General features: G+C 41.9%; 1 protein-coding gene across 1 annotated transcript in view; it reads right to left on the minus strand.

The window, feature by feature from the left end:
• SSRP1 (structure specific recognition protein 1) overlaps window positions 1-25,000 on the minus strand; it is a gene marked incomplete in the record, with an annotated part of 1,053,281 nt that overhangs the window by 847,772 nt on the left and 180,509 nt on the right. Inside the window, 1 exon segment of the mRNA XM_044084178.1 lies at window positions 1,882-1,986. Within this exon segment, the coding sequence (XP_043940113.1) occupies window positions 1,882-1,986 (105 nt within the window).

Here is a 25,000-nt window from a genome sequence, read left to right on the forward strand (position 1 = left end):
GTAATAAATACAATTGAATACTTTAGAGAATGCGTGGATTAGTGCTCAAGTTACACAAACAAAGCTAGATCCAGCAGGCCTGAATCCAGTCTATGCCACAGCAAACAAGGCGCACCAACTTCAGTAAGAAGCAGTTCAGATATGCATGCACTATAAGCCTTTAACCAGAAATTCCCAGCTCAGAAGGGCAGAGTCCAGCCTCTCCTCCCACAACAGTGCAGACCATGAACCTTCTTAATGTAAAATAACTGGCTTGAAGCCCAAATGCTTAAACCAGAACTAATACACTTTTAGAATAACAGACACTGAGCCCTCAATCAGCAGTTCGCAACCTAGAAGGATGTAAGCTACCTGTTCTGCCACTACAGTGCAGACCACAAACCCTCTCAGTGCAAAACAACTGGTCCGAAGCCCAAGTGTTTAAACCAAAAGGCTTAGAATGAGTTACACGAAGCAGTAATAAATACAATTGAGTACTTTTAAGATGATGCAAAAGTAAAATAAAGTAGGTAGAAACACAAGTACAGTAAAAGCAGATGAAATTTTTTTATTTTTTTTCTGAACAAGTGCTGAGATCAAAGAAATAGACGAGTGCTGAAACTAGAAAACTGGCTAGTTATAAGAAAAAAAACTAAGCTAGAAGGCTTCCCTCCAACACAGAAGGGCTTGGGGGCTCAGAAGCCTACAAATAGTCTATACCACCTAACAGAAAAGTCAGGAAACCAGCTTAATTTTTTTTCTGTTTCCCAGATGCTCTCTTTGTACACAGTAGGAGTGCCGGAAATCAGAATATGATCTCACTGCACTCAGTTGAGTGATCAAATGAGATGAGCCTAGAAGGAGTATCCAAACACAAATTTACAAGAGGGGCAGGCAGTTTCAAGGCCACTAAGATTAATACCAAAACAAAAACAGGGAGGATGGATGGGACTTACTGAAGAGCAGAGTCAAAACTTCCAGTTCAATTAATATTATTGCAACACAGTTAAAATCAATTTAAATACTGTATTTTTTGAAAAAAAAAAAAAGTGCAGATAAAGGTACTTAAATTCTCTTATATGTCCAGTTGAATACAGCTAGTTCTTAGTCAGCCAAAGCTGAGGTTATATATATATATATATATATATATATATATATATATATATATATATATGTGTGTGTGTATATATATATATATATATATATATATATATATATATGTGTGTGTATATATATATATATATATATATATATATATATATATATATATATATATATATATATATATATATATATATATATATATATATATATATATATATATATATATATATATATATATATATATATATATATATATATATATATATATATATATATATATATATATATATGTATATATATATATATATATATATATATATATATGTGTATATATATATATATATATATGTGTGTGTGTGTGTGTATATATGTATATATTTATGTGTATGTGTATATATACATACATTCTTAAACGCTAATAAGACAGCTAGTCATTTGCAAGTCATGTGGTATGAAAAAGGGTTATATATATATGTATGTATATATTTGTGTATGTGTATATATACATACATTCTTAAACGCTAATAAGACAGCTAGTCATTTGCAAGTCATGTGGTATGAAAAAGGGTTTCAGAAATCAGTTGAAAGTTGAAACCCAGACATAATGTAGGTTAGATCACATCTCCCATTGTCTGCCCTTTACCAAAATTTCCTGACATGACATTCTGCATATCAACAGCTCCAGCAAGAGACTCCATACTTCACCATCAGAACAGCAGGTGCAGCACATAAAATGTCATTTCACAAAAGGGTTTAAGGTACAGATGCACCTTATTTCAGGGTTAGAACTACACTTACTCCAAATCGCACTGTCCCCCAGTTCCAGCCTTTCACGCACATATCTTTTTCTGTCAGTTCTACATGGAAATGGGACTTGAAATAATTGGAAAGCTTCTCAAAGTCCTGCATTAGAAACAAAGATGTGAGAAAAAAGCACCTTCCAGCATGTGTTATGTAACACAGATTCATATATAAATACAGCTGGGTACCGTCGTGGCCCATTTTAAGACCCGCCCATTTCAAAGGTAAGAATCAACTCTTGTACCTTGTGTCTGTGAGGTAAACATACTAACCATTATACCAACCCCCACTATAATGTAGAGTTTCGGCCCTATATTCCTACAATTCTACCAGTCTTCACCTAACCAAATCATACATATGTGGCAGTCCTTCACAACCATTCTACAAAACACAGGTGCACACTCAAAGATATGAAACAGCTCACACTTGTGCATTAACGCAATCACTCCTCCCATATCGCACCCAATTAAAGTATGCTTGCTCACCTAAAATTACTGAATGACAACAATCAACACAATACTGCATTCCAATCATTCTGCCCAATAAAGACTCTGCATCCTGCAACAGTTTCTCATCAACTTGAAACTAGTATCACTTAGGAAAAGGAAGCTGCCTAGCATCTGCAGAGATATGACCAATCTTTAGAGGACAATACTACATCTCTCTATCTTAAGAAAGTCAGTCAAAATTTTAACAGTAACAAAAGTGATAAGAATATACAAACTCTCCTATGCAGAGAGCTCAAGATGGTGGTGGAGGGCATGACACAGGGAAAGCAAGGACTGAAAATAGGTAGTTAGAAGCAGAACCTTGGGAGCAGGCAGAGGCCAACACTGGAAAAGTCTGGATCCTGCAACTCAGAAAAATGTGATCCTGAGACACTGACAGGACAGACTTCTGGAAATGGATGGTGAAACACAGATTGTACAAAAGAAATCTGATCAAGTTCAGGTCCTACAAGCCTTACGAGGAGACTGAGTCTGAAGCAGGTCATCCAGATAAGGAAATGTTTGCATTCCATGAAGCCTGCAGAAAGTGATGGCTGGAGATAGGCACTTGGTGAACACCCTTCAGTGCATAGACCAAAGGGCAAAGCAGAGAATTAAAATGAGGAAGAAACAAACGGAAATTCTCCCTGAAAACAAGGTAAATCGGGATATAAAAAAGGGCATCCTTCAAATCCAGAGACCAAAAAGGCCTGAGGTAGCAAGAGGGGAAACATGGTCTGAAGGGAAAGCATCCTGAAGGTGGGTACTTTCAGAAAAGTACAGTATTTAGGAAGGAAAGGTCCAGAAAGCACCTCCAGGATCCCTTCCTTTCTGTGGATCAGAAAACATTTTGAAATAAAACACAGTACCACTTAGGTTCCTGGTTATGGGTCGAATAGTATCTTGATCCAGTAAACCTTACAGCACCCTTAGAAAAATGTGGAGTCTAGTCTAAAGGGGATTGGAGAATGCCTTAAAAGGGATTTCCAAAACTTACAGTAGGCTTGACAAATGATTACTTCAAACTCTTAGGTTCCGTCAATCTGTTGCCAAACTAGGAGACAAAAGTCCAAGAGAAAATGGAACCAGGCCAAGAGAAAAGGAAGGCAGAATGCCAGGAGGCGGCAAACTTGTCCTGAAAAGATGATTTTTCAGCAAAAAAATAAAACACTCCTAGGAATCTTTATACCACTTCTGAATGGCTAAAAAGGCGGTCTACGAACAAAAGCAGTTTTAGCAGGATAATTCCTCTGACACTTAGGGACGGGAGAGATCATCTGTTTTAAGATCCTTTATTAACCTTGCCTTGGTCCTGTAAGGTCTTAAATAGATCAGCCACTGCATTATCAGAAAGATTCTGATTACCCACAACAGCATCAAGAAGCTTAGCCTTAATATCAAACAAAGCATGTTTTCAGTCAAGAACATAGTCTCATGACAAATCCTGAAGCAGCAGCTCTCGTGGACACATTAGCAGCATTACAGCTATAGTTGGAGCTACGAGCCACCCAAGAAGTGGATCCCACCAAAGAGACAACAGTGGGCTTAGCTTCAGAAACAGGCAGGTCAGGAAAAAACTGCTCCAAGCAGAGTCAAAAAGGATAACCTACACCTTGTCATGCGAGTTTGATAGTTTATAGCACTAAATGCTCATGTGGCAGAAGCACAGATTTTCTACCCCAGTCTCTCCACAGTTCAACTATCCTGATCCGTGGGAAGAAGCTTGAAACAAGGCGAAAGACGGGAAGGCTCATTAGCAGGGGCAGAGCCAGAGCAAAGACCACAGCTGGGAGAGAAGAGGGACACTTGAAAAGAAATCTGAAAGCCTCAGGCACTTTTTTATATGGGCAGACTTCTTAAGGGCAGGAGGTAGGGAATAAGGAGCAGAGGAAGCAGCTGTAAAGGTTTCCAAGCAGGGTAGCCCAACAGAAGGCTTAGGGGAGTCCATCTGCAACTCACTTCTTCTGGAAGTCAGAAACTTGGGAAAAGACCCACTTAAAATGCTCTACCGTGTGAACCAATGTATCCCTAAAAGACACTTTTATGAAAGGGAGTCAAGGCGTCAGGACGACTCCCTCAGATAAACAATCCAGAGGTGTGGACATCTGGGAGGAAGAGCCCAAGGAATCATCACTGGAGAATGATTCTTCAGCAGAAGAATCAGGTTCTCTAGATATTTTAGGGTTGAAGACCAAGGAAAAGCATGGTGATCTCAAAGCTGTCATGGCATTAAGTCCAGAGTAAAATCCTGCTTTTCCCTTTCAGGATACTTGGGAGTGGGGGGAAATGCACTTAAATCTTCTTAAGGGGGACGTCTGCTTTAACTAACCTTGGTGGCTCAGAAGCTTGCCATGCCTCAGTCAGGGTACCAGGCATGTCCTTAGACCTAGGGAATCTCCTAGGCTCCTCTGATATTATCAGCTGTGCTTGCCCCTTCACATCTGCTGCAGACATTTGCAAAGCCTTGGAGAATGTGCAAGAAGCAGGTTCTAGGTTGGCCACCGATGGGGGGCTGCTTCAGAGGGAACTCCCAACACTGGGTGGTTCTCTGGGTTATCATCCACCTCGAGAGGGACATCCGTTGAAGGATGGACAGCAGCAGTATCAGACCTCTACTTCTTGGCTTTTTTCTTGACTGATGGCTGTATCTTGGGGCGGGTGGATTTGAACATAGTACCCTGGGTTAACAACTTGACTCAGTGGTTCTCAAAACAGTGTGTAAAGAGAGATGGCTGCGAAGCATCTTTGACACAAATGCCTGACAAATGGAGCAGTGAGCGTGGTCCTGAGAAGCACCTAAACAAAATATTTGTGACCATCCTTATGGGGAATCTGCCTCCAAACACTAGCATTTCCCTTTCTTGGATGACAAACTCACAAAACAAAATACAACGAAAAAGTAAGGGAAAAAAGGGGGAACTGCAACGGGGTACTTATCTAAAGGAGGCTCAGTGCAACCAGTAAAGCCAAGAGTGTTCAGACCAACAGTCAACTATGGTGCTCAGACTGGCAGTAAAGAAGTTCTGAATTGAGAGCATCCATATGTCATCTTTCTGCCCTATCCTGAAGCAGGGAGCACATGTCTTGTCTGACATAGGATGCTGGTTAGTGTCAGAGGCTTTGGTACACTTGATCGACGTAGGAGCTATCTGTGGCAGCAGATCACATTGGTTATAAAGATTGCAACAGTGATTTAGAAAGACATAATTAGATGTTCGAATGATCACTGATGTAGTAGCCTGAGATATATGGGTTATATCTTGCCCAGGATACAACAGCCGGACAGTTTCCAAAGCATTGAGGAACCTTTCACGCAGCTAAACTGGCAGGCAGCTCAAGCTGAGCTGACTAAATAAGTTTGGAAGCAAAGCCCTTCAAAGCTTTCCTACCAGAAGGAAGAGAAAGGCAGAGCCCTGAAAGGACAATGTTAGCAATAACAAATAAGTGTCCACATACTGGCATAAAAAAAAAAAAGTGGGGGGGGGGGATGGAGTGAGGGAGCAGCTAATGCAGCAGTGATCACTTGAATATCTACTATTATGGTAAGTTTAACTTACAAAACTGTACTAGGTTTGGCATACTGATCACCACTGCATTAGCCTTAACTATATGGGTAGATTACTACATCTAGCTATATCTGGGAGATGGAAGAAGGGTTCTAGCCCTTGTAGAATGGTCCTATCAAAGCCTGATCTACACCTAGAGAAAGAACCAACCTTACAGTAATCTGTAAATGCATGTGCAGAGGACCAAATAGCAGCTTCTGGAATACTTCTAGTATCCAAAACTTTATGAAACGCCACAGATGCCAAGGACCTGGTAGAGTGAGTCTTGACCCTGCCTAGAACACAGACGTCATGGTGAGTGTAACCGGCAACAGCTTTAGATAACCATTTAGAAATGGTCTGTTTTGTCACAAGTCGTCCCTTCTTACCTTCATAAGAAATGAATAATTGAGCCAAAGATCTGAAAGACTTAGTTATGTAAAGATAGTACCAGAGTTGAATGTGAACATCCAAGATACAGAGAATCCTTTCTTCCTCGTTTTTAGATTCATGAAAGAAAATGGCAAGCTGGATAGTTTGGCTTAGTTACTTCAGATAACACTTGACATAAAAGGATCGGTTCTCAAAGAAACCCTGTCCACATGGAAAATGAGGTAGGGCTTACTCGGGTCAGAGCAATCAATAAAACTGTTGTCCAGGCTAAGAACCTCAAGTCAACTAAATCAGCTGCTTCAAATGGGAGCAAGCATTAGCTTCTCCAACACAAAATTAAGATCCCAAGAAGGGGCCACCAGTTTACTTGGAGGCCACTTATTCAAAACCCCTTTCAAGAACATTTTGACATGAATCTGCCTTGAAAGAGGAGGATCCATGGGCAGACATACTGAAATGGCTGAGAAATGAACCTTGACAAATCTAAGTCAAGGCCATAGGATAGTAACTCACAAATACTGTGAAGAACTAGCCCTGAATGGGTGCTGGTTATGTTGTTTGCACCAACTAAAAAATTCCATCAGAAAACAGGTGCCTAAAAGGAACTGCGACCCTAACCTCCAGCAGTTAATTGTAGATGCTTGATGTCAGGGTGCATCAAACACCCCCTGTTCTTGTGTGAGTAGATCTATTTTATAAGGAAGCTTGTGTTAATTGTCCCTGGCCGTTTCAAGGGAGAACCCACTGCTGCCTGGGCCCGAAGGAAATCACAACGATCTTGGGAGTTTCCTTAGGAATCATCAGAAGCACCCTAAATAGTAACAGAAAGGGTAGAGAGACATACAGGAATATTCATGCCCAAATCAAAGAAAAGGCATCAGTCTTCCAGTCATTCTTGCATGCAGTCCTGGAAAAGAATTTTGCCAGTTGATTGTTCAGAGAGGAGGTAAAGAGGTCTACTTGAAGAACTCCTCACAGACGGAACAAATCTTGGAAGACCTCCTGATCTGCTTTGCATTCATGAGGGTCTGCCCTGGTCCTGCTAAGCTTGTCTAAAAAGTTTTGCTCTGAGGGAATGTATAATGACTGCGCTGTGATGCTGTATACCAAGCTAATATGGCTAGTCTGCAAAGGGAGTATGACCTGGTTCCCTCCTTGCTTGTGTACCACATGACTGTGGTACTGTCTGTAACCACATGAAGAGGTCTCAGGGACTAAAGATGGTTCAACGAGTTGTGTGTCTGATATTTTTGTGCTTGTGTCAGTCTCTGGTGCCCCCCCCCCCACCGCACTTTTATGCCTCCTAAATTGCTCCCCAAGCAAAATCCGAATCATCTGTGGTGACTGACTGCTTTAGAGCAGGTGAGGCAAAGGGAAAATCTGGATTTAAAGATATTACCTGTCATCTCCACCAAAAGATTCCCCTTCTGGTAAACTCCAGTACTGGGATCTGAAAAGATAAAGGTTGTTGATGTTTGGTGCAGAGAGATTTCAGATACCACTGTATCTTTCTCATGGAGTCTTGCTAGGGTATCCTAAGAATTATGGATACCATGAGACACTAAATCCTCAGGTTTTCCCTCACAGTGACAGAGGTTTAAGTGGAAAAAAAATTAGAAATAGATGAAAATAAAGCTCTTTTTTTTTTTTCTTCTTGTGGAAGAAAAAGCTCTTAACTGAGGTGTTTAGCTGGCAGCCCAGGAACACAATCCTACAGAAGAAAGTCAAGAAAGACTTTTAAATGTTCTCTTAGAACCAGCTTGTGCAAGTGATGTCTCACCTGAGAGAGATTTGACATTTTGAAAAAGGCTCTGCAAAAGATAAGCAAATCTAAATATAGAAAAAATGTGGCACCCTGTAGCCTGCAATTCACTATAACTGGAGCGAACACTTTGTGAGCACTCTTGATGCAGCAGATAGTCCAAAGGGCAAGGCAAAGAACTGATCATGCAATCCAGACACACAAAGCCTTAAACATCTCAAGTATACATGAATATGGATGTGATAAGCTTCTTTTAAACCTAGTGTTGCCAGGAAATTTGAGAGAGGAGGTAACAGGTTGTGAAGTGACATTTTTTTTTAGTTTGAACACTACCACAAACCGGTTTAGGAAGAAAAATCCAGAACTGGTCTCAAAGCATTTTCTTTCTTTGGTACTAGTAACATCCTCCTGGGAAGGAGGAACTGGTTCCATCACTCCTTCGGACAGTATGTAATGAAGAACAAGTGGAAACAAAAGTGTCTGGTCTGCAGGATGAGTAATCGCACCCTGGAAAGGAGAAATTTCCTCCCTTTGTCATCTGTAACCCTGATTAATTATTTTCAGAACCCATTTGTCTGAAGCAATCTGCTGCGAGAGAGAAAAACGAAAATTCAGACTTTCTGGAAGGGAAATGGGGCCAGGGTAGGTAGAGGTCACAAGGTCTCGAACAGTCATTTAGACTTTGACTGCCCTTGATTTGGGAGGGTGAGATTTCTTTTTGGAACTCCCTTGCTATTGCTTCTTAAATGTCTGTTTACCCGAATTCTGTTGAGACTGTTTATTCTGTTTTTTGCTAAAACTGGATAAGAAGAAAATCCCTTGGGCAATTTAGAAAGGGGGGGGGGCTGAAAAAAATTATGAGATTCCCTGATCAGCTTACCCCTTTCACCAGACTTTTTGATCATCTCTGCAGCGGAGGGCTAAATCTCTACCCAAGGGAAAATTTAAAATATCATTTTTCACATCATCTGAAAGGTTCTGAGACTGCAGGCAAGCAAACCTCTTTAAAACAGTAGCAGTGGCTATATTCCAAGAAGTGTCAGAGTCATACATATACTGAAAATGAGTAGTGACCTGTGCAACATAAGAAACCAAGTGATACAAGGCAGATTTCTTCACAAGAACAAACTGTAATCATTCCTCACACTTTCACAATTTGTCAAAAACAAACAAATGAGAATGACATTTTACAATACCAAAATCAATGCTGTAGAAGTATACCCTTTTCTCATACCTACCAATAATTTTCCCATCCTTGTCAGAAAGATTAGGATTGGAAGCAAGTGCTTAGCAGCAGTGGAGTCAACCAAGAATACGGATGCTGGATATGGTTTGGGAATAGTGTATACAATTAAAAAAAAAAGAGAGAGAGACGGAGAAACTTTATACATCTCATCTGCCTTTTTTAAAGACAGCTGGCTAACTCACAAAACCTGCAGCCATCAAGACACATCCTCTAAAGCAGACAGAACAGGAGGAATGGGTACAGATTCTGGAAATCCTTCTGTAACAACTCAGTATTTTCTGAGGGACTAGAAACCTCAGTGTTCTCCCACTGAAAACACTGGGACATTCTAGCAATAGCTCCAGAGAAAGAGAAACCAACAGGGGGATTCAGAAACTGAGCTCTCCTCAGACTCAGTATCAGGAACCAGAGAATAAAATCATGAATCCGTCCTTGCATCTTCTTTTTCAGATTCAGAATCTGAAGTCTCTTCAGAAAGAGTACTCCCTCTTTCTTTTACCAGAACGTACTTTGCAAAAAGATCAATAGTCTGAATTAAACCCCGAGCCAGTCCCAGTATACTCCAATCCAAACAAATTTGAGGAGAAGTAGATACACGTTTGGTTTTGTTTCTTTTTGACAGGAAAAATGGAGCCAACCAAGTTACTAATGGCAATTAACCCTGCTTCCCCAGAGATGGGTAGAGCATTCTGAAATGAGGGAAACCTTCCCTGTTCCCCCCTCTCAGAACCAACAAGAGTGTCTCCCTCTTGCCCACTGACAACAGCCTCAGAGGACATGGCTAACCCCTGGTCCACACTGGCTCTAAGTGCTACACTAGAGGAATCCAGGGTAAAACAGGAGTTATATCTGAGATGCAATAAATACGCACAGCAGTCATCCTCTTGTGACCGAGGCAAACTGGTAGACTACTGTGGTGCAAAGGCTGTTTAACATTTTATTTTTGTGGTTGGAAGAACTGACTATGGGACCAGCAATCTCTTCCATAGTCAAGCCAAAAATGGTGCAAGTTTCCTGGGTAAGACAAGCAGCAAATACCATTAAAATTATCAGTCCACAAAAGTTACTTTTTTTAACAGAAAAAGCATAGTAAAAAACTTTAAAGCACTATGGCAGTCTCACAATCAAAAAATAAACAATTTCGCCACAGAAAATACATTTTAAGTTAGTTTATACTACTTTTAAAATAACACAAAACATCTGCACCATTTAAAAGAATGTTACAGACTTGAGAAAATCTGCTAAAACACAACACTCCTATCTTTAAAATATTCCTGCGCAGGAAAGTAATAAAATTTAAGAAAATGGAAGTTTCTACCAAAGGGAAACTGACCAGCAAAGGAAAGCAGAACCCAACAGTTGATCCTCAAATGCCTCACAGTAGCATAATCTTCAGTGGCAGTACAGCTCTGAAGGGCTTCACAACCAAAGATTTTAATATGCGCAGCTGAAGCTGCCTGATAGTTTGGGAGCATGGAAGGAGCCCTGAAGCTTTGGAAGCTGACTTTTATATCCTTGGCAGCATTATAACCCATACAGCTACTGTTGCAGTGATCAATATGAAGAACATCTGGATTTCAAAAGTGCTGGGAGTTGGCATAATAATCAAATTACTGCCTGGTTATATTGGCTAGGTGTAATCTGCAGAGATTGCCTAGTATTTACCTATGAAGTGTGTTGTGAATGTGCAACAAAACCATGCAGAGTAGAGCTCTGTCAAGAAACCAAATTGCCACTTATTCTACTTCTTACCAAGTAACATTAAGTCTTAAAGTTGATTTAATTTAGTATACTCTGCATTTCATCTAATTGCTGTCTCAATATTACTTGGAAGTCCCATATCATTATGGGAGTGGGTGAGTAAGAAGAGTATTTACACAGTAATTTACAATTTGCATCCCAAGTTAGTGGGGGGGGGGGGGGGACTTTAGTGCACAAACATGGGACCACTTCCCTAGGACACAGATGTACAACACTTAAACAATACTACCATCTTTGACGTTATACAAGTGAAAATAGTTTAGGTCAGCAGCCTTAAACTCAAATAAGAGTGACTTGAGTATATTCAGCTGCGGGCCATTGACAAAATTAATAAATAAAATTAACAAAATAAAAAAAAACTGCAACCTGCTTAAACTGGTCTATACATCTGTGGAGTATCACAGAAAATGGCAGATAATTCTAAAGTATTACAGTGTGCAAACCACTCCCCCAAGCCAAACAGCATGCAAAGCAGCAGTCACTTGCAAAGCAGCAATCACTTTAATCCTTCTAACTTACCACTCCTGCATGAGATGCAAAACAGATAGCAAAATTGTTCCACCTCATACAGTCCCCTCTTGCTTCTCAGTACCACAATAACAAGCAGTCGGTTGCTGGCAAGTGTAGGGTAGCAAAATATATTTTTCAAAGATGTTGCTCACTGGAGTGAGCTGACAAGTGCCCTAACACACAAACAAATGTGCATACATAGGTAAACCTAAACACAAACAAGGATATGGAACCTTCTTAGTATGAATGACTAGGAGGCTAATTCACTGTGCTATTGTAGAATACTGTACATAAGAGAAGTCATTGTAGCCAGTTTAACATACAAAATTATTTGCACAACACAAGATGGTTTGAGAATACACTGAATCAAAGAATAGCTATGACAATGTGGGACCATGTACTCATCATAACATTCCACCCAAGATGTTGCTTTTCATTTGTCTTCACCCTATGGGAATTCGGATCTGGTATGGATCAGACTAGGATGCATTTGCTAGCATCAGATCCAAGCTCCTCCCCTACCCATAATGCCCCCATCTCCTACCTCCCCTCACATAGCGTTTGCTGCTGATAGTATCACCCTGACCAAGAACCTAACACCTTGGTATTAGTACCAGAAAACAGCTGGTGGATATCGCCCACTCCCACTATCTCATGGCTTTGCGACAAAAGGGATAAGACCTGTTCCCCTCGGTTTGTTGATATACCAGACTACAGACATGTCTGTCTAGATAGCAATCGCCCCTAGGGGAAGATGGGCATGAAGAGCTTGCAATGACAGCAGCACTGCCCTCATATCCAGGATGTTAAGTGGTTTGGTCTCCAGGAAAGGGCACGTGCCTTGGACTGTCCTTCCCATGCAATGCCCCCCCTTCCACACCAGAGTAGAGAGGTGTCCGTGGTCATCTGGGCTGGAAGGATAAAGGGACGACCCAGAAGAAAATCCAGGGATTGAAGCCACCAGAGAAGCAGATCCCTGCAGGCTTGAGACAAACTGGATGGGATAACGGTAGATCAAGTAAGGACCACTGGACCACTATGGTCCATTGAATAACCCTCAATTGCAGACTAGCAGTGGCAAATAGGGTGACTGTGGCCGCCATGGACCCCAACACCAAAAGAACCAAGTCTGTAGGGGGATATTGAGTCTGAACAATGTACGACATAGGATGTCTGAGGGACTGAAGCCTGCCAGGGTTCAGAAAAACCTTGCGCTGAATGGTGTCTAACCAAGCTCCCATAAAATTTAGAATATGAACCAGATCCAATAAGGACTTGAGATACGCCCAACTGGTGTGCAATTTGGAGAAGGAGATCCCTGGCTTGGTAGAGGTGATGCTTGGTGTAGGCAGAGAAGAGCAAACTGTCCAGGCAGATAAAGACCTGGAACCCCTGTAGCCGCAGGTGAGCTGCCACCATTGCCATCACTTTGGTGAATACCCTGGAGGCGGTGGTGAGACCAAAGGGTAGCGCTCTGAATTGGTAATGATTGGCTCCCAGACAAAAGCAGAGTCAGAGCGTCTGTCCATTTTGATGGGATAGTATGCATCCTGGAGGTCTACTGAGCACATCATTTTTCTGCAGGAAGGGCAGAAGAGATTGGAGAGTGACCCTCTGGAATTTTGTCTTGGCAAAAAACAGGTTCAAGGTTGAAAGATCCATGATGAGTCTTAAGTCTCCCATCTTCTTTGGCGCTAAAAAGAACCTGGAATAGATGTCTGATCTGGACTGGTCTGGGGGGGGGGGGGGGGCGACAGGCTGGATGACTCGTTTTTCGAGCAGCTTGGAAATTTCCAGTGCTGCTTCCACCCTTTGCGTGGGTGGAACGTCTAAGGTGGTGTTTGGGCAGGATTGGCATTTGAATGAAGGAGATAAGAGTATCCTCTGGATAGGATTTGCAACACCCAACGATGGTCTGTAATTGAGTTCATGCTGTTGGGTGTAGCAAGAGACGTTCTCAGACTGCCTCCAGAGATGAGCAGTCAGGCAACCCTTCAGGGTGTTGCGCAGGTCTGTCAGTGAATGAATCCAGAGACCCCTGGTTCCTCAGACCCCCTCTACCACGAGGACCGCGTCTGTCATATCCCCCTCTGCCTCTGGGGGGAGGGCCGAGGCCAGAGCGTCTTCGGAATAGCCCTAGACTTCCAGAACCTCATCTTCTTCACCCCTCGATAATTCTGAGAAAAGGATCGTTGAGGGGTTGAGAAGCAGATCCTGATAGCAGACAAGGTCTTCCAGTCTTTCTTGCTCTTGAGCAATATGTACAACAGAAAGTAACTTGTGGAGGAAATAAGGCACCGAAATCTTTTTACCAGTACTTTAATAGTCCACAGCACAAAATCAGCGTTCCAACCAAGAATACAGCCAGATACACAGCTCATAAACGCAAAATCTCGACACTGCGTTTTCGTTTAGGTCACTTCCTCGGATGCAACTGAATAGTAAATCAGAACTTTCTGTTCAGTATATATACATAATCTGATGGCAATTAATCTATTGAATGATTAAGCAATTGATGTAACTTAAGTGAGCAACCTAATATATAGACCATATTCTCTAGTCAGGGCATTTAAACACTACATGCCAACATATTTAATTAAATACTACAAGAACAATAAAATATTTAAAAAACATGCATATATATCCAAAACTTAAAAATGAATGTTAAAATTAATAAAAAAATGAATGAATGAATGAAGATATAAGGCCAAAACTCCATATTCCTCATCAAACATTGCCATCTACTGGCGAAACTGAGAATACTTTGGGCAAAATGATTTTCTTATAAACATTTAACAGCCTGAACATTTCAATAAGACTTATATACACATTTATTTTCAATTTTGTCCTATAAAGTGCATCTGTGCATATAAATGAAATTGTAAAAATAAAGATAATTATTAATTACATAAGGGGGATAAAATGTGAAACACATCATAATGTAATGATAAAAAAATAATTAGAGCTTAGCTGCTCGCATTTTTAAAACTGGGGCAATAGAGATACAATCGTTCAACCCTGGAATTTTATTGGCCTCTAAATAGATTTGCCATAAGAGTTCCTTATATTCGATAGATGTTTCCCAGGGCCCGCCTCTCAAATCTGTCAACTACTTCTAAGACAAAAAAGTGAAAGAGGCCTGCTCGCAGTTCACTTTATGCCTAAAGAGAGCATTGTTTACACACTGGTTCTTGATGTCATAACAGTGCTCACAAATTCTACTTCTTAGCTTACGCTCAGATTTTCCTAAATAAAATGAGTCACATTTTTTACACAAAGCTAAGTAAACTATGCCACTAGTTTGACAGTTAGCAAAATATTTGCTTTCAATCAGCAAGTCCCTACTCTTTAAATAAATGGTGTTTCTTGGTACTATGTGAATACATTGGTTACACCTACCGCATTTAAAAGTGCCAACTCTACCCTATTTAACATTCCCATTAAGCTTTTTACTTTCCAAATTTTTAATACTTTTGCCCTTTCTAAATGTGCATTTAAAGGGAGGGGAAAATAGGTTAGACAAATCTGAGATTTCACCAAATTTGATCCATTCTCTCTCTATCAAGTTTCTTATTTTTTGTGCTTCTCCACTGAAGTCCAATACAAAGTTACTACTTCCTTTAAAAATTTCATCTTTCTGTTGTTCTGTTTGCCAATTCGATACACCTAAAATTGGCTTAAATTTATTGACTCTTCCTGTTTTTACCTCATCCTGTATTTCTTTTATTAGTTGGAAGGGGTACCCTCTAGCCATAAACATTCCTCTTAATATTTCACATTCATCATTAAAATCTGCCTCTCTAGAGGTCATACGGCTCCCCCTTACATATTGTCCTTTTATTATGCCCTGCTTTTGATGGTGGGGGTGAGCACTGTCATAAGCTAGGAATGAGTTGGAATAATTCTGTTTTCTGTATACTCTCGAATAAAAGTTATTGTCATCACCCTTACCTATGAAAATATCTAGATATTTTAAGGATATTTTGTCCAATACATAGGTGAATTTCAAAAAACTAGTAGACTGGCTAATATATTCAAAAAATACTTTAAATTCCTCCTCAGTCCCTATCCACAGGAAGCGCATATCGTCAAGGTAACGTTTGTACATCTTCCAACAGTTTTTATATGGAGAATTCAAAATAAACTTATTCTCCCAAGCTGAGAGTATGATGTTGGTATACACTGGGGCGCATCTAGCCCCCATTGCTATCCCTTTAGTTTGCTTAAAATATTCCCCTTCATAATACAAAAAATTATTACTTAAAACTAGTTCCATCAATGTTAAACTAAAGTAGAACTCATTGCTACTAATTTTTCCAAAATTGACGAAGGCTTCCTCGAACCATTGTAGGCCTTCCTTAAATGGGATGGAGGAGAAAAGATCTATATCCATAGTGATAAAAATAATTTGTCGAAAATATTATTACTAATGTTTTGTAGTAGGTCCCATGAGTCCTTAACTATGCCTGACCCTTCCTTGACTACATTTTTTAATTTTTCATCCAGCCATTTAGCTAGGGGTGCAGTTACAGAACCTTCAGAGGCTACTATTGGCCTCATTGGCAGGTCATTGACATCTTTATGGACCTTGGACACCCCAAATATACAAGGGACTCTAGGTTTAGTCACATTTAAATATTTAAACAAATTTAGATCAATAGATCCTTCAAGGAGCATATCATTCAAAGCCAACCAAATTTTGTTTCCTATATTAATTTCATTTACAGATGCTCTTTCATACCTATCCACATTTTCCAGGATATCCATCATCTTAGTTTCGTAAAAAACTAAGATCCATTATCTGTCCCCCCACCCTTGTCAGGTTTTACTACCCTAATGTCTGGATCATTCGATAATGTATACAATAAGTCAGATTCATCTTTAGTCATATTAGGGGTTACCAAATTATTCAAAAGTTCAGTTCTTATTTTTCTTTCCATTAATACTTCAAAATTTTTCAGTTGTGGGTTCAAAGGGGGGGTGAAAGTACTCTTTCTCCTCAAACATTCAGTATTCGGGTTCCCCCTATTATTGCCTTGGAACAAAAGTTCCAGATTTTTCTTTCTAAGAAAGAGCTTCAAATCTATGATAACTTTTCTTAGATCTGCTTTCCTATTCGGTACAAATTTCAACCCTTTCGTAAATAATTTGAAGTAGGTGTCATTGATCTCCAAACTATTGTAATTGTAAATATTGTAACCATTTTTCATCCAAACATAGCCATCATTTTTAATATCATTAACTATTGTTTCCTGTGTCAGGCACCTAGTCGGGTTACTTAATAGAACCTGTTCCTGTTGTAACCCACCCCCTTCCCCCCATAATGGAAGTTTTTTTGAAAGTTTGTTTGGTGATTTCTTTCATAGTTGTTCCTAATTCTTTCTGACCTTCTAAGGGGGGGGGGGGGGGGTATTCTTGAAAATTTTGCTCATTTCTGCCACTAACTGATTCTTCATTTTCCAAATGTTCCATATCATCATTATGATAGTTTCCTACATCCTTCTGATAGTAAGAACCCCTCGGTTTGGGGTATTGAGATTTCTCTTTATACTCTGACATCCCTTTCAAGTTTCCTACATTTTCTTTCAAAAATGCTGTTAATACTTCTCTCGATACTTTCTAAAGTGGAAAAGTATTTCTTTTTACTTTCCTCTACTGAGAACAATAAATCTTTTGTAATGAGGGTATTAACTTCTTCAATCTTCCTATTAAGGCCTGTCATCTCCCTATCATTTTCTCTAATAATTGCTTTTAAAATTCCAAAGCCACAGTTATCAAAAATGTCTAATAGTTCTACATGAAATTCACTTCCATTTTTCACCTTATTGGGGTATTTACAAACCCTTAAGCCCTTAGGTACAATTTTTAAGTTCAGGCATTCATTTAAATACACATTCTCAAGTTCTAAGTTTTTAAACTTAAACAGCAACTCAAGTACTTTTAAATTATTTTCATAAGATAAATGAACATCATTTGAGTATTGTTTAGGCATATTATAATCATGAAAGCAATATTTATAGTTTAAAACTTTCAAAAAGTCTGTTTGATGTTTTTTTACTGCTAACAACTGGTCGCTCACTAATGTAAATACCTGCAGTCCGACCATTAACTACAGCATCTTTAAAAGTCCCTTGCTGCTGTGCTAGTGTTTTTAGGTCTCGCACCCATACTTCCTTCATTGGTCTGGTTTCCCTGTAACACCTCTACTTCATCCCTGTCCGATAGGAAGATAGAGGGTATGTCCATTTCGCTGACCTTACGCTTTTTAGCGTTCGCATCATTGCCCAGACCCATTCCTTGTTCTCCTCACCAACAACCTTCCGAATTGGCGTCTCTATTCGCGCTTGAACTTCCTGGTTACATGGAAGCCCTGAACCACCTAATGACATCACAGGACTTCCTCTAGTCAACAGCTCAATTCCGGTGCCTTATTTCCTCCACAAGTTACTTTCTGTTGTGGAGTTTGGTTTTTGGTACTTTGCTCAAGAAAGTCAAAAAAATGGGAGACATGTGTCTCGTACAGTCTGAGAAAAGTGGAACCATCATATGGGGCATTAGTGAAAGACGCCTTGAAGGGCACCAAGAATGCACAAAGCCAGATCCAGGCGTGACGCCAGATGGCAACGCCTGTACCGGCCGCTCTAAAGGCACCTTCAGTAGCATGGGACAGGAACCCCATAAAGGTGTTGGAAACTGAAGTGAGGGTGGCCATACATGAGAACACAGTCTGCTCCTCAGCTGACATGGACCCTGGGGCAGACTCAGCGACCTCCTTGACCAGGTCTCACTGAAGTCTGATCACATGCCATGTAGTTCAGTGCACGTAGGTGGCTGAAGCGTAAACCTACTTTCCAAAACTGTCCATGGCCCTAGACTCTTGGTCCGATGGATGGACCGTAGAAGCTCTCCTAAGCGAGCTCTTTCTTGGTGGCCGCTGCCACCACGGCATCAACCAGGGAACCCTTAGAGCAGTGTTTGTATAACTGTGCACTCAAAATCCTATCAGGGTGCTTGAGAAAGGGCTCCACCATGTCTAGCTCCTTCCATGCCAGAGATGCAACTAAAAATAGACAAGTGGTTCCACAGGAGAGGACACCCAGAAAAGGAGAGGGTCCTGTGCCAAACACCTCCAGAAACAGACTCATCAGGGTTGTTTTTGGGACAGACCACCTCCCACGTTTACAAAGGATTACCATGATGTCTCCAAAGGAGACATCTTACAGAGTGACAAAGGGGGAACCCTCCCCTTCCTCCAAGTCAGTGTCTTCTGTGAGGGACTCCGGCGGGGAGTGCAAGTGCCTCTTTTACACTCATGTTTCCAAGGAAGCTCCCCAGGGGGTCAGTCTCTGGGAAGGACTTGGAAATGTCTGGCTGTTCCTGTGGGGGAACGCTCTGGGACAGACAGGCAAAAAGCTGGCCCCGACAGGGAAAGATGGCAGAATCTGGACCAGAAAGAGATGGAGTCAGGACGGACTCCAAGGACTTAGTGTCAAGGATCTTGCCTGAACAGACAGTACCCTCTCCAACATGTCGAAAGCAGAATGAATCCTGGAAGGTGAGGCTGAGATCAGGTCCGTAACTCTCTGCATCAATGGCTGAGCCGGACCAGAGTCTCCAAGCACCAAGACTCTGAGTGGAAGGGCCAACTCCAAAAGCCCTAAAGCAGACACCGTCCCCTCGGATCCGGCGCCGAGGCTATGACTCTGAGCTAGTCGGAGCAGAACTCAGGGCAATGGTCAGTGTCAAGGTACCATTGCAGCGACCCCTCCGACTTTGAGGGCCTCGAAGCCAAAGACTCAAACCAGTGGTCAGACTGGAGAAGGGGTAATAGGCATAAAGGCGGAGTGCATGATCCCAGCTCCGGAGGGGGAGGGGGCATGCAAGACTCATCTGGATATGGGTCCAGATGAATTTTTGCATCATCCTGTCCACCTCAGCTTCAGAGAGGCTGCGGGTGGACTGGGAGGAGGAAGCCACAGAAACTGGCCTGGAGTCGGGGAGAGGCTGAAAAAGGGGACTGAGCCCTGAGAAACCTCCGGCTCTGAGAAAAAGCAGGCCGAAAGTACAGTTTTGTACCTATCATAAATGTAGATGTTCGAAGATCCACATTGCTGCAGTCCTTACATATGGGGTAATCCGCTGTCCTCGGTCGGCCCGAATACCAAAGTATTAGGCTGACGTCGGTCAAGGCGCTTAGAACTGACATCAGGACGTCAGGGTACAAAAGCGCATGACCGACGTCATATCCTCAGTCTTTTCTTGCCCCAGATGTCAGAAGGCCCTAAAAAGAAAGGCCAAAGCCAAAAAACAGCAAAGAACAACCAACCACCCCTGCACTAACCATATTTACAATATTTACAACCCAAACCACACAACCACCTCAAACTACAGAGGGAAGGAGGGAGGTAAATTGGACTGCAGCAATGTGGATCTTGAACATCTACATTTATGGTAGGTACAAAACTGTACTATGTTCTTCATCTCACATTGCTGCAGTCCTTACATATGGGTAGAATCCCAAAGCAGAGGTAAGAGAGGATGGCAAAACTATAAAGCATTAGGAGCTGCCAAAATGCCCTGTAAAATTGCAGTGGCAAATCCAGCCCTAGATTTAGAGTAAAGTGGAAGGTGGTAATGCTTAGAGAAAGTATGCACTGAACTCCAAGTAGCTGCCTCCAAAATATCTTTAGTAGCCACCCCCCTTAAAAAAGCTGTAGAAGTGGCAGTAGCCCTAGTGGAATGAGGCCTGATCCCAGCTGGAATCTCCTTACCATGATGGGAATAACAGAAAGCAATACAAAAACCAATCCACTTAGAAATAGTTTGTTTTGAAACAGGTTTGCCCCGAGAACCCAAAGCAAATGAAACAAACAACTGCTGAGACTGCCTGAACCCTTTAGTTTTGCTCAAATAATATCGCAACTGTCTGTGTATGTCCAAAGTGTGCAAAATCTTTTCCCCTTTATTTTGGGGGTTTGCATAAAAAGTAGGCAAATGAATAGTTTTGTTTAAAGCCACACTAGAAACCACTTCAGGCATAAAGGAAGGGTTAGTACGCAAAGATACCCTATCCTTATGGAAAATTAAGAAAGGCTCAACCGCCATAAGGGCCTGCAATTCAGAAACCCTTCTCGCAGAGGTAATGGCCAACAAAAAAGCAGTCTTCCATGATAAATATTTCAACTCAGCAGTAGCTGCAGGCTCAAAAGGTTGTAGAGTGAGTTTCTCCAACACAAAATTGAGATCCCAAGCAGGAGTAGGAGTTCTACGTGGGGGTCTTATATTCTTTGCCCCTCTAAGGAATTGCTTAAACAAAGGATGAGAAAATAATGGTGGGTCACAGTCATAGTGAGCAGAAATTGCTGCAGCATGAACCTTTAGAGAAGGACAAACCTTTGTCCAATAACTCAGTAAGGTATTGAAGAGCAACACTTAAATTAGGTTTAGAAACATCAAAATCCTTTGCCGTACTCCAAATTAAAAATCTCCTCCATTTATCTGTGTAAACTTTCCTTGTACTAGGCCTTCTGGCCTCCAAAATAACATTCAAAACTTGTTGTGGAAGCTGAGACCCTCCAGGGTTTAAAACAGAATATGCCAGGCTGTTAGATGCAGAGACTGAAGTTTGACATTGAGTAAGTGACTGTTCTGAGACAGCAGGTGTGGAATCTAAGGCAAAGGCCATGGAGGCTCCCGTACCAGACTTCTCAGTAATGGGTACCAGTGCTGTCGAGGCCAATCCGGAGCTATTAAAATCATGGTTGGCTTGTCCTGTCTGACCTTCAGGAGTACCTTTGGGAGGAGAGGCAGTGGTGGAAAGGCATACACGTGAAGACTGCTCCAATTGAATGAGAGAGCATCCACTTTCCAAGCTGTGGGATGAAACCTTTTTGTGCAAAACTTTGGCAACTGGTAATTTAGTGGAGAAGCGAACAGATCTATGTCTGGAGTCCCCCATAACACTGTCAATTTTTGAAATACATGAGGATCCAATTTCCACTCGTGGGGATCCATTATTTGTCTGCTCAACACATCTGCTAAGGAGTTCTGTGCTCCTGGCAGAAACCTTGCTTGAAGATTTAGCTGTAAACCGAGAGCAGTCTCCCACAAAATCATTGCTTGTCTGCATAGAGGGTATGAATGTGTCCCCCCTTGCTTGTTGATGTACCACAGGACAGTCGTGTTGTCTGTTTGAATCAACACCTGCCCTGGAAGAAGTAAATCCTTGAAAGCTATCAATGCAAATTGGACTGCTAACATCTCCTTCAAGTTGATATGTAAATGTTGAAGTCTGGCAGGCCACGTGTCTTGTACCCATTTTCCATTTAGATGAGCTCCCCAAGCTTTGTCTGAGGCATCTGTCGTTAGAATCCGACTCGCCTCTGGTCGGGTCACAGAGTCCCTTGTTTAGGTGACATTCCTGAGCCCACCACAAAAATTCCTTTTGAATGCAAGGTATTATCTGAATGACAGTGTCCATATCTTGGCAGTGTTGCGTCCATATATTTTTTAGATACCATTGTAGCTTCCTCATATGCAGTTTGGCATTGGGAAGTACCAGAATACAAGATGCCATGAACCCCAAGGCTTGAAGGACTGTCCTTGCAGTCAGCCTGGACTGACGAGACAATTGATGGAAATAGAGAAAGATTCTTTTGTTTGTCCGGGGTCAAAAAGGCCATCTGGGATGCTGTATTCAGTCTCACACCCAGAAAGCACATGTCCTGAGAGGGTACTAGACTGGACTTTATTTCGTTCACAGAATACCCTAGGCATCTTAACACTGCCATCACATACTGTAAATGATGAAGAAGTTCGTCCTTTCCTTGAGCCAGAATCAGGCAATCGTCCAAATAAGGATAGATTTGTATTCCTCTTAGTCTGAAGAAAGCTATCACTGGAGCCAGAACCTTTGTGAACACTCTGGGTGCAGTAGATAAGCCAAAGGGCAATGCAGAGAACTGATAATGAAAAGTCCCAGCCCGAAAACGCAGATACTTCCTGCAACTGGGCCTGATAGGAACATGAAGGTAAGCCTCCTTGAGATCCAGAGTCACCATCCAGTGATCTTTGCCCAGCAGAGGTAAAAGCTGTTGTAACGTCAACATTTTGAACTTGGGAATGTCCAGATATGTGTTGAGGATAGATAAATCCAAAACTGGTCTCCACGTGTTCAGCTCCTATTTGAAGTAGTAGAGAAATCTGTTTGTGAGCCTCTAGTCTTTGCTGAGGAGGAACGTCTGGCATGCCTTTGAAATGAGGCAAGGTATGGAAATAAAACTTGTAACCTTGGTGTATGATATCCAATACCCATTTGTCCTGGGTAATTAAAAGCCAATTTTCCTTGGAGTGCCAACCTTCCTCCCAAAGGTGCTGCCATGCATAAAGGATCTGGCAGCTGAAAAAGTAGGTCATTGGGCCTGTTTACGAAAGGACTGGCCCCTGCCCTCACTCGAAGATTGTGCAGGGGAACTCCATGTTCTAGGTCTGAAGGAACTCTGAGCTCTGCCCCTACCACGTCTAGATCTACCCCTAGACTGAGAATCAGAAGAAGGATACGTCCACCCCTTAGCAGGCCAATTTCTACTAAACTTCGGAGGCTGAACTTGCAAAAAATCTTTAACAGTCTGCATAGATTTAGCCTTGTCTTCCATTTTCTTCAAGACGGACTCCACAGGTGGACCAAACACTTCAGACTGCAAAGGAGCATCCAAAATCCTTGTCTTAACATGGTCAGATAAATTCTGATCCTTAAGCCAGGCGTGCCTGCGAAGAACTGAACCAGTGGCAGCCACCCTAGAAGAGGCCTGCAAAGCATCAAAACCACACTGTAAAGAATGCTTACCCACCTGTTCAGAAACATGCACCAAATCTTGTAATTCTTTACACTCAATGCCTTCTGCCAGAGCATCCACCTTAGATTTCAATTGAGAAAGAAGAAAATTCTGATATTTCAACATATGAAACTGACAATTCAAAGCCCTCATTGCTAATGTAGATGATGTATAGACCTTCTTTCCCCATCTATCCAAAGCTCTGGCCTCTATCTAGAGGAACCGGATTCTTTACAACAGAGGCCCTGACACCCTTAGGTCCCTGGCTAATAGTTTCTGGGTCCGCCCTAGGACTCAAAGATATTTATGAGCCTCAGGCACCCTGTAATACCTATCCGGTTTAACAGGCGCAGGAGGCAGAGAATCAGGATTAAGTGAAGCCTCTGAAAATACATCTTGCACAACATCCAGAACAGGGGGTATAGCTAAGGGCCTATGTTGAGGCAAAAACAAAAATTCCCTAAGCCTTTTCCGAGAATCAGAGAAGTCCTGACCTTCCCACTTAAAATGTTCCCTCATAGAATGAAGCGACTCTGAAAAAGAAAAATCCTCTGGAGGAGAAGCAGAAGGAGTGGAATCTTCTGCATCAGAATCAGAATAAGGAGTGAACTCCTGCAAGTCTTCAGCCGAAGACTGAATCATCCGAAGCCTGTTCAAAACTTTCCAACTCTGGCTCCACCCTAGGCCTCTTATCAGGAGGGGGCATAGAACCTCTAATCAGAGTAATCAAATCTTCTGCCATTTTAAGCATGTGCTTCTTAGGCACAGACCCTGCTGAACTAGGACTGACACCAACAGAAGCTAAACCTGGCCTGCCTCTGGAAGAAGCCTTGGAAACAGAAGGAGAGGGCCTAACCACCCTGGGAAGGGAGGGAGTACAGAAACCTGAGAAGCCCCTCAGCCTGACCTGCCTCTTGAGAGGCCACATCCTGCAAAATCAAAGTCTCCCCTGAGACTCCAGAGAAGCTCCGCCGGAACCACCGGTTCCACTGAAGCTCTAAAGAACCGCGTCCGAACGGACTACTCATCTTGCCTGGGTTTAACCGCTTTGTCTTTGCGCTTCTTCATGGAAGCGGCCGGAGTATCCGACGGCATATTATAATTGCACCGCCATCAAGACCAGCCTAGCACAATCTAACCTTCGCTAATAGTGCGCTTATTAAACCTAGCACAAAGCGACACCGACTACGCCGTGCTCAGGCCCCAAACAAGGAATGCACAAAGAATGATAATCCCTATGCGTATCTGTTTCCCACAAGAAATACAATTATTCACTTTTTCTGACATCCGCAATACACTGAGGCAAGAAAAACAAAATATTCCAACGGGTACTTAGCCAACTTGGATTCGGTCTGAAACTCGACCGAAAATTTCAGAACGAACGGCACTTGCAACGCTGCTTCTGCATCGGACCATGCGGCAAAAAAGACTGAGGATATGACGTCGGTCATGCGCTTTTGTACCCTGACGTCCTGATGTCAGTTCTAAGCGCCTTGACCGACGTCAGCCTAATACTTTGGTATTCGGGCCGACAGAGGACAGCGGATTACCCCATATGTAAGGACTGCAGCAATGTG

The sequence above is a fragment of the Protopterus annectens genome, chromosome 9.part0 (assembly GCF_019279795.1).
Source record: "Protopterus annectens isolate FY-2018-M chromosome 9.part0, PAN1.0, whole genome shotgun sequence".
NCBI classification, from domain to species: Eukaryota; Metazoa; Chordata; order Ceratodontiformes; family Protopteridae; genus Protopterus; species Protopterus annectens.